Here is a 17,663-nt window from a genome sequence, read left to right as displayed (position 1 = left end):
TAAACTGAAAACCTAAAGAAGCGACTAATTTCACAGACAAACAAACACATAAAAAAGGAAAAGAAGAAGCTAAGAAGAACTCACTGTTCTTTTCTCGGATCTCACCAATATGCCCTTTCGAACTTAAGTTCCAGTTAGTATTATACGTCTATTTCATCAGAAATAGGCTTATAATACTAACCATAACCCGTTCGACCCTGACAGCTTCAAAACAGTCTCGAACTGTCGAACCCTAGATCTGTCATTCGACGAGTTTTACTTGGATTCGAGCCAATCTGGTTAGGGATTAGCGACGAGGAGGTCAAGGGGATTATTGGGTTTGATTTTGGATTTAAGTGGACAAGCTAGGGTTTGGGAAGGGGGTCTTCGATCGAAGATTCGAGAAGCTATAGTATGATTCAAGGTTAATGGAGTATGAAATCGTGTTGAGGGTGGTTAGGAGGTTCAGGGGTGTTATTTTCATGGCCATCGGAGCCGGCGCCGCCGGGTTTGCGGTGAAGGGATGGGGTGGAGGCTATTAGGGTTCCTCATCTCTGAAAGAGATGAGGCTTGGGAGAGAATGAGAGGGGGGCTTGGTTTGGGAGGGCGGGGTATGGTTTGGGAATATATAGTGGGGTGGGGATTTGATCCAAGCCGTTCGATCAAGTGAGATCAATGGCTTGGATCAATCCCCCTATAGGAAACGGTGTCGTTTGGTTTCGTTGGGGGACTGGGTCGATCCGGGGGCAAATGGGTCGGGTTGTGGGGATTGTTCTGAGGCGTTGGATAAAATGAAATGAATGGCCTGGATCTATTGGCTATATACGACGTCGTTTGGATATATCTGGAGATAGACTGGACCGTTCGATCGAGTGAGATCAACGGCCCAGATTCTTCATGCCCGAACGGCGTCATTCCACCCGTCTCCAAGACTGGTTGGATTGGACCGGGTAAAAGGGTATTTGGACTGGTCCTGAACTTTCTTTTAAAATTGGCCCAGTCCGATTTTCTTCTCTTGTTTCTTTTTTTTTCTTCTATTTTCTTTTAGTTCCTAATTACCAAAAATTTGTCAAATAAATTGTAAAGCCAAAATTAACTCAAAAATACTAATTAACCCTTAATAATAATTATCACACAAGATTAAATACAAATATAATCACACACTTTGACATTAAACACTTAAAATGCGAAGTACGTTATTTTTCGATTTTTCATTTTTCGTAAAACGAATATTGTTTAATCAATTCCTAATTGTGAAATTGAACCCTAACTACACATGCAACACATATTTTATATTTTTTCTTAATTAAATTAAAGTAAAAACAAACGTGCACAGGCAATTACAAATAAATCACAAACAACACAAAACTATTTTATTTTGAATTTTTGGGAGTAGTTCTCGTAGGGCAAAAATTACGTGCTCACAGTACCGACCGTGTGCCTGATGAACTGGGTTCCCGATAAAAAGTCGGGAAACAGTATGGTACCATGCCATATAACGTTGAATAGGAAAGTGCTGCGGAGGTGGGGTCAAGTCCCCTCGCCTGTCCCAAGTATACAACTGCTCATTAAGCCATACCATAAATGTGTCGTCCGCCCTGGACTGATCATCCCTCTCATAATGTAAAGCATGCCATGCAGGCGGAGTTGATATAGGTTGCGGCAGGCCAAACTAACGAAATACCCGCTTGGAGGCATGGTGGTCGACAATATCGAGGCATATGAGCGGGACAGAAGCCCCCCAAATATGTCGGCCGAACGTGTAATACGCTGGCAGGGTACCTATCACCTCATCGTTGTACGGCGTCCAGATGAACTATCAAATAAGAACACAAACCGTTAGTATGTACAACACTAAGTTAATCTATAACAAGTAAGTTTAGTTAGATATTCACATGTGCGTCTTCCAGCAGATCCAACATATCCCCGCAGAGGGGGAGATTATGATGGGCATCATACTCTCGTGCAAGAGTACGACGCATAACCCACCTACAGGCTAGAGGGAGTTGCGAAATTTCTACATTAGCCGGTAGCTGTGGTAGAGGTGGCTGAAACTGCAGAAATCGCTCCCAGACCCAAACCTAACATACAAAGTTGACGTAAAGTATAAGATTAACTATAACTAGGTAGAATTGTAACTAATGGACATATTATTTGAATATGTTGTCACCTGTAGAAGCGGCAGAAAGCCACCAAGGTCTCTGTGTGCCGATGCAAGCCCGACACATCTGCCTGTACAAATATGAGATGACAGCACCACCCCAGCTATACAAAGTTGTATCCTCGAACCGGGCAATATGATGCAGAAAATGGAGGCTCACTAGGTTCCCCGAAGTGTTCGGGAACAAGACCCCCCCAAATAGAAGGAGCAACAACAGCCTCGTATATCGCTGTACATCTACCTCCGCTGACTCATCGGTGATGGTATGGTAGATCTGCACCAGGTGGTCTCTAATGGGGACCAACTGTATACGACTGGAACCAGACGTTACCGCCTCGTCCTCCGGCATGAAACCCGTGAGCATGTGCAGCATATCCCAATATGTCTGCGGCGAATAATATCTTATGGTCGTAGGCAGTAAAACTGGCAAGCTATCAACGGACATGCCATATAAAATCTCAGCGTCCTGGAGTGTGATGGTGGCCTCGCCGATGGGCAAATGGAAAGTGTGCATCTCCGGTCGCCACCGCTCAATCAAGGCCGTGATCAAAGCATAGTCGAGCTGTATCCGGCCAATCCTAATAATCCTATATAATCCCATCTCCTCCAGGTAATGGACCACGCGGGGATGTAGAACGCGGGGAGGACTTAAAAACTCCCACAATAGATCCACTCTCCTAGCCCGGAAAGTGTGCGTAAGCAACTGTCCGTCCCATATATACTCGGATCTATGCTGAGGCTGTATGGCTAATAGATCCAACGTCCGAGGGTCGGGATGTATAGTCGCGTCCATGTTGTCAACTGTAAATTCATATATTTTAATAACTTAATTGTATAAATTATATATATATATATATATATATATATATATATATATATATATATATTTATGGGTTCAGGGCTCGATATTTTGAAGACCAGTGACACCAAACTGTTCATTAATAATTATGTGTTTTTATTATAATTTAAATTCATATTTTTAAATAACTTAATTGTACAAATTATATATATATATATATATATATATATGGGTTCAGGGCTCGATATTTTGAGGACCAGTGACACCAAACTATCATTAATAATTATGTGTTTTTATTATAATTTAAATTCATATTTTTTAATAACTTAATTGTACAAATTATATATATAATTATGTGTTTTTATTATAATTTAAATTCATATTTTTAATAACTTAATTGTACAAATTATATATATATATATATATATAATTATGTGTTTTTATTATAATTTAAATTCATATTTTTAATAACTTAATTGTATAAATTATATATATATATATATATATATATATTTTTATTATAATTTAAATTCGTATTTTTTAATAACTTAATTGTACAAATTATGTATATATATATATATATAATTATGTGTTTTTATTATAATTTAAATTCATATTTTTAATAACTTAATTGTACAAATTATATATATATATATATATATAATTATGTGTTTTTATTATAATTTAAATTCATATTTTTTAATAACTTAATTGTACAAATTATATATATATATATATATATATATATATATATATATATATATATATATATATATATAATTATGTGTTTTTATTATAATTTAAATTCATATGTTTTAATAACTTAATTGTACAAATTATATATATATATATATATATATATATATATATATATATATATATATATGGATTTTTATACAATTATTAACTTAATTGTACAAAGTTTGAATTTTCAACAACCAGTATAAGATACTTAAACAAAAGGAATTCTAAGCTAAAATACTACACATTACTACGCTATAAGGCTCTAAATTTTACTACGCTATAAGGGTCTACGTTTTACTACGCTAAAAAGGTCTGGATTTTACTACGATAAAAAATAATCTAAACTAACCATAAACAACAAATCAATTTAATTGCAAATAAAATACAAAACGGCATGAAAACACATATATAAATCAGGATATTAACAGACAAATTTATTTTACTAATTTATATTTTTTTAGAAAATACTAATATTAAATTCGGATAAATTTAACATGCTAGTTTCGAAAAAAAACACAAACCGAATAGAACACATACAAATCAAATAATATGCATTATTATAAATGTTTCAACTTAAAACAAATCGAAATATCTCGATTTAGAATTTTGGGAAAGCAAAAAGATTGAAATTTTTACTCCGGAAGTGTGAATCAACAATAACACGAAGCTCTACTCGAATGTGGGACCTACGTTCTTCGAGTTTTATGTGTCGGGGGACCCAAATTTTTTTTTTTTTAAAAATGGCAGAAACGGGTCTGGGGTGGGGGACCAAGAAGAGATGGGGGTTTAAAAAATGGAGGATGAATCGACATGGAAGACGGAGGGGATATAAAATATCTATGTATATCGCCACTATACCTGAGCGTGTCAGATTTTACAGTATAGCGCCACAATACCTGACGCTATATATTAACGGTGCCGTTACTGTTAATGTATAGCGCCAGGTATTATGGCGCTATATATAAAAATATAATTTTTCTTTTACCACCTATTTGTGTAGTTTGAGTTTAAAAGAACCACATTATTCACCATTCTATTGTGTTTAATGTTGCTTTTAATCTACTTGGCGGATTCACTAGTGAAGTTGAAAAGGACACCTGCATTATCTGTAGATATTGGATATTTTCATCTCCGATAAGGCCACATATTTGTACAAACTTGAAATTGAAAAGGACACCAGCTGTCCTACCTAGGAAAAAAGTCAGATAAAGAGATTTGTCGAACTGTTCAAAGTACCAACGAGACAAAAGGTCCCCTAACGTGGAGACACCTGTGAAGAAAATGAAATCATAAAGAATTGGCCGTGGACTTAATGAAATTTTTAGCATCTGGCCAAATGAAAGGTCACAACACTTGCGCAAGTTGAGTCAATTCATAATTGATATGTATTTATTTATTTCAGTTGCAGAAATTAATTCATTTTCATCTGCCTAAACTTTTAATGAACAGAGTTTTCTCAATATATGTGCATGTAGAAGTAGCGGTGTTCGTTAGTCTGTACGGTACAATATTTAGATATTCGGTTCGGTATTTTCGGTATTCGGTTTCTTGAAATGCAATACTAATACCATACCTAATTAAATTCGGTATGGTTCGGCTTTTCTCCTTTCAATATGGTAACTTTGGTTTGTTTGGCTCGAATATTGACTAATGCATAAAGTCATAGACTGTAATATTTTTAAGGTACGCACAAATACGAAAGTAAAAATATATAATGGAAAAAAGGATGGACACCAAAAATGCTAAACCTAGACAGGGAGAAAGATTGAAATGTAAGTAGCCAACCAAAGAAAAGGTGGAAAGGCAAGTATCATGGGAAAAAAAGGTGGTAAAGGTTAAAGAGAACTATAAAAATAACGGAAAGTAAAACTTGAATATTTATTTTATAATCAATAATATGTGTATTGTGTAACTTAGTATATATTTCGATATGGTATTGGTATTTCGGTATATTATTTTTGAATACCGAATACCATACCTAATACAAATATTTTTTAAAAACTTAAACCAAATACCAAAATATTGAATACCAAACACCAAAATTTTCAATTTCGATACGGTAATTCGATATTTACCAAATTATGCACCGGCTTATATAAAAGATAACAAGCGGCCGATACAATAGTCCAAATTTATGAATAATGATTTGCACAACACTGTATAATTTATATCGTGACGATATTCCTTTTATTTTTTTTCAATTTTTTGAATTGCCAGTGGCCATTGACCATGTGGCATGGTTATGACTGATAATGACAACACTTTTGGCCATGTACAAAAATCAGCCATCACAAGTTTCCTTTGCCACAGGGTGCAATGATTAATACACACGAAAAAAGAAGTCCCACGGGAAGAGAACTGAAATTCATTATTAATTACGGCAAGTAAAAAGAGCAGACATAAGGTATAAAACGGAGTAATGGCTATAGCTTCTATATTAGAACTATAAATGAATCTAATATTTCAAACACCTTTGAAAAATGCACTTAATACGGAAGTAATTGCTACTACACTACACGTTGCTCACAATAGAAACTCAAAGATCTGTACTATATGAATTTTGCGGGATTCTAAAATAAGAGATAATGCTCTTCATCTGTGCACTACTACAGACGAAACATATGATTACAACAATTACAAAAGATGAACCTTTAATAAAAACTCTGGCTGCTGCTTCAACCAAACTAATAGCAATCCAAGTACACAGTATAATTCACACTACAAGCTCTACAGGAAAAAAAATATCGAACCTCCTAGCCTCTCAAACTCTGTACTGTATCTACTACTTCACACTAATGTTCATCCCTGCAAAAGCAAAGCAATTATTTTAAGTATCTTCGGCAAAATCAAGGTCAATCTGTAGTAGGTTAGCATGAAAAGAGAAACAAAATAAGCAAACGACAACTCCGCACTCGTTGTTAGAGTACCCAAGTTGTGGGTATGGGGTGCAGTCTCCTTATATCTGATCTTGGACAATTCTCAACTCATGAGTTAGCTTTTGGGGTTGAGGTAGATCCAAAGTCCAATTTTTATTTTATTAAGGAGACAGAACCTGCAGTATCCCTTGTTATCTCTGATGTTGAGTTACCCAATGTAGGGACCAATATTATGTTATCAACACTCCAAATGTCCAGTTCTGGCATGGAGGGGTGTTAAGTTTAGGGTATGAGTTGTAGTCTCTTGGTTTGGACAATTCTCGCTTCATGAGCTAACTTATGGAGTTTAGTAAAGTCTAAGGTCCACTTTTCTTAATACCCGGTTACAATATGTATTCGGCATGTGCAAGAAAAGGTTACCCCTCGCTACAGCGTGTAAGCAACAATACATGTGTGTCATGTACAAATTTTGCATGCTGATAGCACAGGTACCAAAAAAGCCTTACCAAAAGCACACCAGGTTGCAAGGATTTGTGGCCCAGTGGAACACATAGCATGAAGTTGTACTAGAGTAGCAAAACTTTTACATTTTAAATGCCGTTAAAGGGCCAAAGACCATTAAAAAACCTGTCAGCCTAAAATCAACTGATAAGATTGATCCTCTCCCCTACTATAACTGTAAGATTTTACAAAAATGAGCCAATAGTTGGTACGTCTGAGTACTATTTACTCGAATCTAGTCCCCTTGTGCTTTACTAGTAAAATTTTGGGTTTCCGACTAGTAAAGGGAAGGAAACATACCATCCAGGCAGGAAAGGAAATATTCCGTAATACCGATACTAATTGTAGTCTTTTTTTAAACTCCGAAATCCCCGATGAACAGTGGCGCACTGTTCGAAGCTAGGTGGATAATGGGCTCACCCCTCTACCCTTCTCAACTACAAGGCTTTAGTCTGGGTTCGAACCCGTGACATGCGCAAAACCCACACATCATGCCACGCTCTTACCCCTAGAACCAAAGCCCTTGGGGCGATTCTAATTGCAGTCCTGATGCCTCACTAATTAGATATGCTATATTATCTTAAAGTGGATAAAGACAAAGTGAAAACACTTCTGAGATGGACTTGAATGTAGTAAACTATTCTGCGCATTTAAGTTAGTAGACCAGTTTTATTAAACGGGGAAAACAAGTAAAAAATTTGCAATAATAAGAGCAGCCAAATATTTCAAGATTCGACAGGCAGCTTTTAATTTTATCTTAGTATCTATACTTACGGGTCAGCTTCAGATTTAATGCTAAAAGACAGATTTACGCATAATTCAGCTTACGAGAAATCAGAATTAACCATAGTTTAACTCCATGCCGAAGATGGTTGAAAACGCTCACCGGAAAGTGAATCTAATGCTCTCTATTTATGAGTAACTTCTAATGCTATCTTTCTCATAAGTAACTCCCAAAGTTATCTATATTCATCTTTTTAAAGGTCGGCTTCATATTTAATGTTAAAAGCAACAGATATTCATGACCTCATGATTCGGCTCTAAACAAGATGGTTGATAAATTGAACAAGCAATTGAATAACTCACAGAAAACCAAACTGAACCATAATTTAAATTCAAATTGAAGAGTTGAGAAGGCTTCATCAAAAAAATTGAAGAGTTGAGAAGGTTTCCATACCGCGCTTAGTTGTTAGATGTATATTGGACAATGAAGTACATGGATCACTTATACAAAATGTTCCATTGAGTCCTGAAAGTGACGAAGGAAGAGAATTCTAGTTACACAAGAAATAAGCTCCAGCAAATTGAGGAAAGCTCAAAAACGCAAATTCCAGGACAGGCAACAAAAACAATGATATTTTTTTAATTTGCATACAATTGGCATGAAAAAATTTAGATGGAGTAATGTGGTAAGTGAGGATTCATATAGCCGTTTGGGACTGGGTATTGTTGGTTGTTGTTGGAATAAGACCTTTTTAGGAGCTATAGATAGCCAGAAGATAACTAGTTTCCATGGAATAAGTATATAGCTAAATAAGTTGTACATATAAATGCAGTGCCGGCTCAATGCACAAGCCATTAAGGCAAGTGCTTTAGGCCCCAAAAATTTGAGGGGCCCCATTTTCCAATAATTATTAGTATTAGGGACTGTGTTTATAGGTACTTTTTTATTGGAAATTATTAGATTAAAATAGAAAATTTTGATAAAAAAGAAAAGAAAATTTGTGGTTAATATAAATTGCGCGAATTATAAGGTAAATTAGGTAATGAAATCAATACCTTTATATTACGTGTGTGAATGTAGACTTTATTTTGGGTTATATTTAACTTAGTCAGTAGGATATATACAACTTCTGCTTTGTTCATTTTCTTTCTCAGGATACAAAGTTTACTTTACTCCTTTTCTCCATTCTTCAAAGAAAATTACTATTATTTTTGTAAAAAATCAAAGCCTGAAGTGCGTCGAACAAAGTATTGCATATATTCTTTTTTGTTTATTCCCGAAGTGCAACAAGCAAATTGAAGTAGTGAATTATCAACATCTAAAACAAGTTATATTGCTTTAGCTTTTATTACTTGTATTATATTAATGGTTTAGATTTATTTTATGAATTAAAAGTGCTAAGAAAATAGTAGAAGTAAAAAAATAATACTTAATAGATATAGTTAATCAGTTAAAAAGAGTTGGTTCTTTTTCAAATGTCTATATTGTTTATAGAATAATATTAACAGTTCTTGTAACAACTGCTTCAGTTGAAAGACGCTTTTCAAAATTAAAATTGATAAAATCTTATCTAATATCAATAATTTCTCAAGAAAGATTAAACGAATTGACTAAATATTTAATGATTTTGCATCTCAAAAAGCTAAAAAAATAAACTTCAAATAAAATTATATATATGAAGTATTTTTTAAATAAAAATTTAAGGCCTCCTTTTTAATTTTTGCTTTAGGCCACCGAATATGTTGAGCCGCCCCTGTATAAATGGGCTTTTAGAAACTAGCACTACACGATTAATGCCCACAAGAGTTATGTTAACTCGATAGGAGCATCCTTCTAAAACATGATAGCGTTCAGAGTCAAAGCTGTCAATATTCTTGCTATGAAAAGTGAGAAATAAGGTGTATATTTTCATATATAGGGTTCTGACACTAGTCAAGAGTTGATCTATACAGACAAAAGAGTTTCTATTTAAGGGGAATAATTGTGTAGTGGTCAGAAACAGTGGCATGTTGGCCAACTTAAGAAGATTGCCATGCGTAGACTCTGGCGGATTTAGGCCGTTTTTACGGTGCACGTGAACCCATGGTCTTTCCGCCAAATTAGGTATTTTATGTGTATATTTCGTAAAATTAATCTACTATTATCTGTTGGCCCCCATACTCTAAAAAGTTGAATGATACACCTGGTTGAATATTGAGTTATTTATCAAAAGGAACATGGATCGGCTCCCATATAGTACTTTCTTTTTCGTTGCTTTTTCAGTGATGCACCCATAGTTAGAAATCCTAGATCCGCCTCTGTCAGTATGACTGCAACTTGAGAATATTGTCATTTATCTTCCAAACTCTTCACCAATCCAAATCAAAATCCAGACTTTAAGAACCTTAGCTCCGGTACATAATACATATATATGAGTAGTCTTTTTTTGAGAAACATGTCAGAGAAAACACAAATCGAAACTAGATACCAAACTAAAGCTTGTGTATATAATATTAGTCCACAACAGGATATGCAGACTATGAATAGTAAACATCATCATTTTTAGATGTGAAAACCAGCAATCTATGCGGAGAGTCTTATGAAAGAAGAATACAGCTCCTAGCAGAACCAAGTTAACCAGGACTCTTAGAGTTTTGAAGCTTTTCATCCATAATTGGCTCAAAACGAGATAAAATCAAAACAAGACAGACGGATGGAGCTGGGTAAAATACTAGCTTAATGGCAAACTAATACATGCAGCATGAAACATGCTGCATTAACATTTCTGTAAAGTCCCTCGTACATAAGTATAACCAGTTGCAGGTTCAATATGAATTCACGAATATTAATGTTGACTACCCCCCTCCCCGCACCCCCAACAAAAGAAAGGCAAAAAGGAAAATAAAATGAAAGAATTCAATGACTAATTAAATGCCACACAACTGGGCAAGCAAGCTGTATGCATAAAAAATAGGAAGTCAGATAAACAAAGAGAAAGTACACGTGATAGAATCATTATTCAGAAAATTGTTAATGGCAGTAGAAACAATCTCTTTTTAGTAGCAACTGTGTGAGGCACTCTACGAATGATGAACAAAAAGTGGTGTTGCACAGCAAAACATGTATATGCTAAAAATACAGAAAACACATTGATTGCAGCAGGATATAAAACTTAAAACGTTTTTCTGCACGCCTAAAGGTTAGAAAATTTACCTCAAATCACAAGTCACTCTTAGGCTTTTTTCCAGTCACAATCTGGAATATCCGCAGACCTCTACTAAATGCGTCATTGAATAGGATCCTTGTTTGCATTGGCTGGAAACCAGGCAACCAAGAAAGTACTGCCACGGGTACCATGACAATAATCCCGAACATTATCTCATATAGCCGCGCCATAGACACAATAGTTCCCCATATCATAGTGTTTTGCAGAAAGGGACGTAACACTTGGGCAACTGAAATGAAACCCCAACCAGTAGGAATGAAAGCCAATAGGCTGATGAAGAGATCACTAAATCTAAAAGCTGTGAACTGCAGCAGAGCAACAATTACGACTATGAAAAAGACTACAACAAGGAGCTGCACAAGTCGAAAGTATATGTGCTCCCTTGCAGCATATTTATCCCGAGCATAAGCTGTAATATTAAAAAAGCCAAGAGCCACCACCACATAAATCCATGAAAGCAAGTAAACAGCAATGCTTTTGTTTCCAGCAGCAATACCTAGCTGATATACAATGCCATACTGGAAAAAGAAGAAGCGAAGGTCTAGGATAATTTCCAGTATCTTTCCCCACAAACCTGTCGTTCTTAAATGATCCTGTTCTTCGTCCCACCATTTTTCCCAGCTCTGTTCTGCCTTTGCAAAAACACTACCACGGTACCATACCCAATTCATGAAATCATCAAAATCATACACTGTCTTTAACCAATCAAACCCAGAAGGATTAAACACAAAGGGCCCCACGATCCATGACAGCACCAGGAACCAACTCGAGATGGTCAGTGCTATATATGTAAAAGTTCCTTTGGCAACAGGGCTGTATGAAGCATACACTGTAAGTATCAGACCAAGTTCAATTGCCTTTACAAAATGGCTACGAGCATATAACCGATAATTCTCAGCAAAACTCTTGTGCTGCACCACAAAACCACGCCCAGTGGCCCGGTACTTTGCACCACCATGAAGAATAGTACGACCAAAGTAATGAGCACGAGTTCCCATCGAGAATGTGTAAAATACAGATGAAAGTTGAAGCATCATTGTTAGAAACTCCCAGATAGATGTAAGAAAACCGTGCTCAAGAGAATTCTCCACTATCATTGGTAACGCAGTGAAAAGACCCAACTGGATGATGAATTGCTGGTTCAGTATGGCACCAAGTGCTTTGTTGTTGTCGGTGGTATCTGCAGCAACAGAATCCTCAACCCCACTAAGTGCAAGGTAAAGTCGTCCCCATAAGAATGCATATACAGTGAGGACAATCATCATTGTATTGAAGAAAAATCCTACAGTTGTATAAAAGAAAGAGAGCATTCTGAAGAAATCCAGCCTATGACCCAACCTATAGACATCTCTGCTAAGAACTTGTTCACCATTGCCACTGGCAACCTTGGCTTCAAACATAGATATTTGGTTCAACCCAACATCTCTTCCTTTGCCAACTTGAATGTACTCATGGTGGGTGACATTGCCACCTCGCAGTGTGCAGTTGAAGCCAGCAAAAATGTCCTCGCTGATGTTGATCACTCTGGATGCCTTGCTTATTCCTCCCCTTGTTAGAAACCAAAACCTGTCGAAGACATCTGGATGTCCATAATGCATTCGGATTTTCAGGGGGTTGGCCAATACACGCTGTCCCAGGGTTACAAAACTCATTTCCTGAGCTGACATGAACCAAGCAAGGGATGACACAGAACCAGTAAATATATGTTCCCGAACTCCAAGAATTGAAGGCTTGCGAATACCGTAGTAGCGTTTGAATTCTTCCAACAAGTTCCTCATTTTCAGTGCCTCCTCAAAGTAGTTATCTTGGTTCATGTCAATAGTCTGAACTGCATCACCACGGGTAAAGATAAAGGCATGATTCTGATTTTCTGGTTTTCCCTCTCCAAGCTTCAAGGGGCCAGGCAATTTAACTCGATAGATCTCAACTTCCCTTTCAAGCTTTTGATCATACTTCACAAGCACAGAATAATAATCCTTCTCATCCCTTCCTGTGGGAACCTCATCAACATATGCTACACGAAGGGCTTCATTATTTTTCATCAGATACAAAATTTCCTCCGCGTGCGGATCCTTTTTGGCCTTCTGAGTACCATATATCTGGCAAGCAACAACGTATGTGAATTTCATCAAAGCGGTCCCATACTCATGGCCTTTAAACAACATACTCACTGAACTGTCAGCTCTGCTCAACCTCCTTGAAGACGAAGACCTTTCAGAGCTTAAACTATCAATGCCACCATCATGCCTCATAGAACCAAGCTCCACTGATCCTTCTCTGATATCCATCTCAGATGCAGAATCCAGAAAGGCCAGCATTTTGAGGGCTCGATAATAGTACATCATCCCCCTAACTGTGCGAGAAAGAGTCTGCCCTCTGTGCGATGCCCAAAGACGAAGGTCTCTCAGCTTCGTTGTCCATAACTCTTTCCTCTCATCAACCATTCCTTCTCTACGCATTCGCTGCAAGAAATTTTCCCACTCATCGGCATAAATAGTCTGCAAGTAATATAATGTAGAAATCCCATCTTCATTCTCAGTTCTAAGTTGTTCCTTATTGTACAGTACTTCTTCATTGTAGTAAGGCGTCAAAACACTGAAAGCCATCATCTTCTCAACTTGGGGAGCGTGCGGCATGTTCATAAATAGAGAATTGCTAAAGAAGGCAAGTCGACGTCTCGCCTCAAGATTTCTCGGGATATTACTCATAGAGTCCCGAGATGTTAGGATAGTGTTCAAGCGGCGAGCCTGCCGATAAAAAGTCTCATTTTCAGGATCTGGCAATGAAACTATATTCTCAAAAAGCAATCTAGTCGCAGAGGCCTGAAGAGCCAGACCTTCCTCTCTCAGCTGATCTCCAGTCATCTTCTCTTTCAGAAAATCCCGAGTGGCAACCTCATATAAGGCCTGGAGAACATTCACAATCTTGTCAACATCCTTTTTTGGCTTGAGTATGAGATCTAGAAGCGCAATCAACTTTCCGCGGATCTGGGGCAGAGCAGTCAGATTGTAGTATTTTGTGAACTTTTCCAGCTGAATCCACTGATCAATCTGCTGAAAGAAGGTTGTTATGATGGAATGCTCCTCGCTGTTCAATTTGACAATTTCCAGCAGCAAATGCCTTGTACAGTCATAAGCCTCAATAACAGCACACCGCCTGTACTCATACTTGCTGATCTTATGCCAGAGCCACCTATCAGGAGCATCCACCAGCTCCTTTGCCTGGCTGAGTGCAAGCAGCACCTCATTGCAGAGAAGCAAACATGGCCAACGAACCACTCTAACATTCCACGTGTTCTGTGGCAGCTCCAACAACTCAACCTCACGGTCATTCAGAATATCTTCTTCTCTGAAAGTTGCAATTATCTCATTCCAAATCAAGGCAAATTTGTTAGCCTCTACCTGGTTTGATTCAAGCTTCTTGAATGGTCGACCAAAACCATATCTGAGTTTCAAACGGAGGATGGCGTCCTTGATCTTGCTCTTTAGAGTCCCTTGGGCATTCAGCAACTGTTCCTCTGGCATCAGATTAAACTGAATTGCACTTGCAAAAAATTGGAATCTCAACCTTAACTGTGGCATGTTCCGAATCTCGCCCAAGTGATCAAACAATCCAACCGCTGCCCCAACAAATGAAGAGTAGATTGAGTACCATATCTGAATATCCATAAGATAAATCAGGACAACCGGAAGCCAAAGCAATCCTACTGAGAACCTGTTGCTGTTGTTAAAGAACTCATGCCATTCGTACTTCACATCCCTGAGGCGCAACAGTGCTTTTGTTGGAACAATCATAGGTTTGATCTGTAGGAAGTAACTGAAGGAAAACTTGGTCGCAAGCACTACCACCCAAAAGAGGGAATACTTTATGTTGTCAACAAGGCCTTCCCTAAGCCCACGACCCACAAATGTCCGACTCTGGAACCACCATGATAACAGGTAAAATATCCTCCAGTTCGTGTTCTCAAGAAAATTCCTGACCCATGGCAGAATAAAGAGTGCCAAAGCTAACAGTTCTGGAGCAACAAAAACAAAAGCAACCTCAAGAAAATTCACCACCCTCTTGTTAGCCGCGCTGGTCCAATCCCCATCATTATTCCTCTGTGTCCAAATCCTCCCATAGAATACCCCAAAAACCACAATCCACCCTGCAGCAACCACGATCTTCAACACCATTCTCACCCCATGCCATGGGGTCTCCCTCGAAACAATACTATATTGCATTCCTGCATCAAGCAGTGACTGCAAAAGCCTCATCCCACTCCACGTGAAGAATACTGTTAACACCCTCACCTGAACCTCCCTCCTCTCCAACGCCTGCCACGGATACCCCCTCTGCTCCCAAGCTACAATGATCGCAGCCTGCAAGAACAATGCTAGCATGATCCATAATTTATCAAAGCTCCTATACAAATTCAAAAATGATCTCTGCTCCACAAACCCCGTCTTTCCCACCTTCTTGCCCTTGTTAGTAGTCACAAAGAATGTACTCCCAGTATCAATAGGCCACTTCAACTTGTCAAAACACCTCTTACTCCAGAAATACTCATTAATATCATCATAGTTCCGCCACGCAGAGTGTGGGGCAGTACCATTCCGACTATTCTCAACCTCAGCTTTAATCGTATCGTAAATTGGCTTAACAATCCGATCCAGAAAAGCATTCTCACCAGAAATTGAAGGCAAAAACGGCCTACCAGTCATCTCATCGATATAATCCTCCAATATCTTATTCAGTTCCATCGCCATGTTATGAAAAATATAACTCAAACATTCAGGAACAAAACGCAGATTTGCAGACTCACCCCAGATAAGAAGGTAAAGTGAGACATAAAGCAACTCACGGCGGTGGTCGGAGGAATTGTGGCGGTCGGAAAGCCAAACGTTGGATTTGAGACCGAGGAAAGAGCACCAGGAGGAGTAATTTTTAAGGAGTTGACGGCGGAATCGACGGAGGACGGCGGGGTCAAGTGAGTCAATGTTGTCAGGCGGCGGAGAGAGACGCATCTGAGCATTAGCGAGGTGAAGCACAATGTGTTCCCGCTGGTTACGAACGTTAGATTCCTGAAAGCCGAAGAAAAGGGCGAGCCAGTCAAGGAGGTCATAGTGAGGTTTCCAAGGCCTGAATGCAGGTCTACGTAGGTCGCCGACGGAACGTAAAGCAGCGGCGGCGGCGCGTACTTCGGGGAAACGGAGAGAAGGATGGTCAGCTAAGAGGTTATGGATTGGGATGATGTTGTAAGGTTCTTCATCTATAGTGACTTGTCTCGCCGCCGGCGGTGAACGCTGCCGGTGGCTCATTGTCGCATTCGCAGAGATCTAAGAAAAATCTCTATTTTTTGGGGTATGAGAAGCGGGGGGTTTTGGGGAAGAAGCTGGAAAAGGAACGAGCCCAGGAATGGAAAGTGGCGCGTGGCACTGCGCGTGGGGTTATGATTTCTTAAAATATTTTGAATCTAAGTCTAGTTTTAGTACTCGCAGGCGCAGCAAAAAGTCTTTTAAGTTTTAACGGTCCATGCCAGCTCAAATATCAAGATTGGAACGAGTAAAAGAAATACGGGGAGTACTAATCTTAATCCTTAAATTGTACCAGGTGCAGCGAAGATTGTACAATTCTTTGTTAGCTAATGTTGTTTTTTCTTAAGGGTGAAGACTTGTGAAACAGTTTGTAAATGTCTCAGAGCCCACAGAAATTGAGCTCTTTCTAAAAGGAAAAGAACATTAAAGGAAAGGGAAAATTGAATAATTGAATTTCAACTTTTGCTTTTAGTCATTCATGGAATATTAGAAAGGCAAAAATCATTTTTTATTAAGATTGAAAGATACTGAAAATAATGGATAATGGGACCTCTCCCTGTTTGCTTTTAATTTTCTAAAGGTACTACTAATAATCTAGCATTTGCTACTTGTATGGTATATCTATATTTTGCTAATAATATAAATCTCCTCCCTTAGAGAAGGAGTAATACATATATTTCTATGAATAATGAAAAACAAGAATTTTTATTTGAGAAACATCTAATAGCCTGTTGGCCAAGCTTTTTTTCTTCTTGCAAAAAGTATTTTTTTTTTCTAAAATTAAGATGTTTGACCAAAATTTTTAGGAAAAAATATTTTTGAGTATAAGCAAAAAAAATAGTTTTTTGGCAAAGACTTTTTTGAAAAATACTTTTAAGAAAGATATATTTAGAAAAACTTTTTAAAAGTTTGGTCAAACATTAATTGTTGCTCAATAGTTATTTTTTAAATTAATTAGTCAAATACAAATTGCTTTTCACCAAAATTACTTTTGAAAAGGCATCTTTGGAAAAAAGAAAAAAAGTTGAAAAAATAATTTTAAAAATAAACTGATTTTTGAAGCTTGTGCAGAGAAGCTATAATTGCAAGTAGATGCAATTGCAAACAAAGGGTTCGCTTATGGCTGTCCAACGGGATGAGACGGGACGAGACGAAATTAACGGGACGGGACGAAACGGCTGTCCCATCCCGTCCCGCTAACAAACGGGACAGGACGAAACGGGATGAAACAGTCGTCCCATCTCGTCCCGCTAACAAACGGGATGGGACGGGACGGGTTCTGGGCCTTAAGTGTATTTTTTTGATAAAAAAAAAAGGTCTAGTTTTTTTGAAAATTACTATGTTTTTAAAGTTTGCAACGGCTAAATTTTTGACTTA

The 17,663-nt window shown here is 37.7% G+C and overlaps 1 protein-coding gene and 1 non-coding gene across 3 annotated transcripts; both read right to left on the bottom strand.

Annotated features, from left to right (window-relative positions):
- Positions 1-6,214: 6,214 nt before the first annotated feature.
- Positions 6,215-16,595, bottom strand: LOC104231647 (callose synthase 12). Of its 2 annotated transcripts, XR_712123.2 has the most exons (3): positions 10,977-16,511; positions 8,238-8,309; positions 6,215-6,488 (listed from the first exon to the last, which is right to left on the bottom strand). XR_712123.2 is itself a non-coding variant. In XM_009784675.2 (2 exons), the coding sequence occupies exon 1, from the start codon at positions 16,287-16,289 to the stop codon at positions 10,983-10,985; it is 5,307 nt and encodes a 1,768-aa protein (XP_009782977.1). In that variant the 5' UTR covers positions 16,290-16,595; the 3' UTR covers positions 6,215-6,488; positions 10,977-10,982. The 2 variants fall into 2 exon arrangements, 1 of the variants encoding a protein (XP_009782977.1); XM_009784675.2 differs by lacking the exon at positions 8,238-8,309 and having other exon boundaries at positions 10,977-16,595.
- On the bottom strand, positions 13,267-13,345 carry LOC138874244 (small nucleolar RNA J33). Its single transcript, XR_011401288.1, has one exon. It is a non-coding gene; the product is annotated as a small nucleolar RNA J33 (small nucleolar RNA).
- Positions 16,596-17,663: the final 1,068 nt, after the last annotated feature.

This window comes from Nicotiana sylvestris, chromosome 7 (genome assembly GCF_000393655.2).
Source record: "Nicotiana sylvestris chromosome 7, ASM39365v2, whole genome shotgun sequence".
Lineage (NCBI taxonomy): Eukaryota > Viridiplantae > Streptophyta > Magnoliopsida > Solanales > Solanaceae > Nicotiana > Nicotiana sylvestris.
Note: the sequence above shows the minus strand (reverse complement) of the source record. Positions and strands in the feature narration are given on the sequence as shown.

Bases quoted from the DNA above. Each gene is read 5' to 3' on its own strand.
- LOC104231647 (XM_009784675.2), bottom strand. From the start codon at position 16,289: ATGAGCCACCGGCAGCGTTCACCGCCGGCGGCGAGACAAGTCACTATA.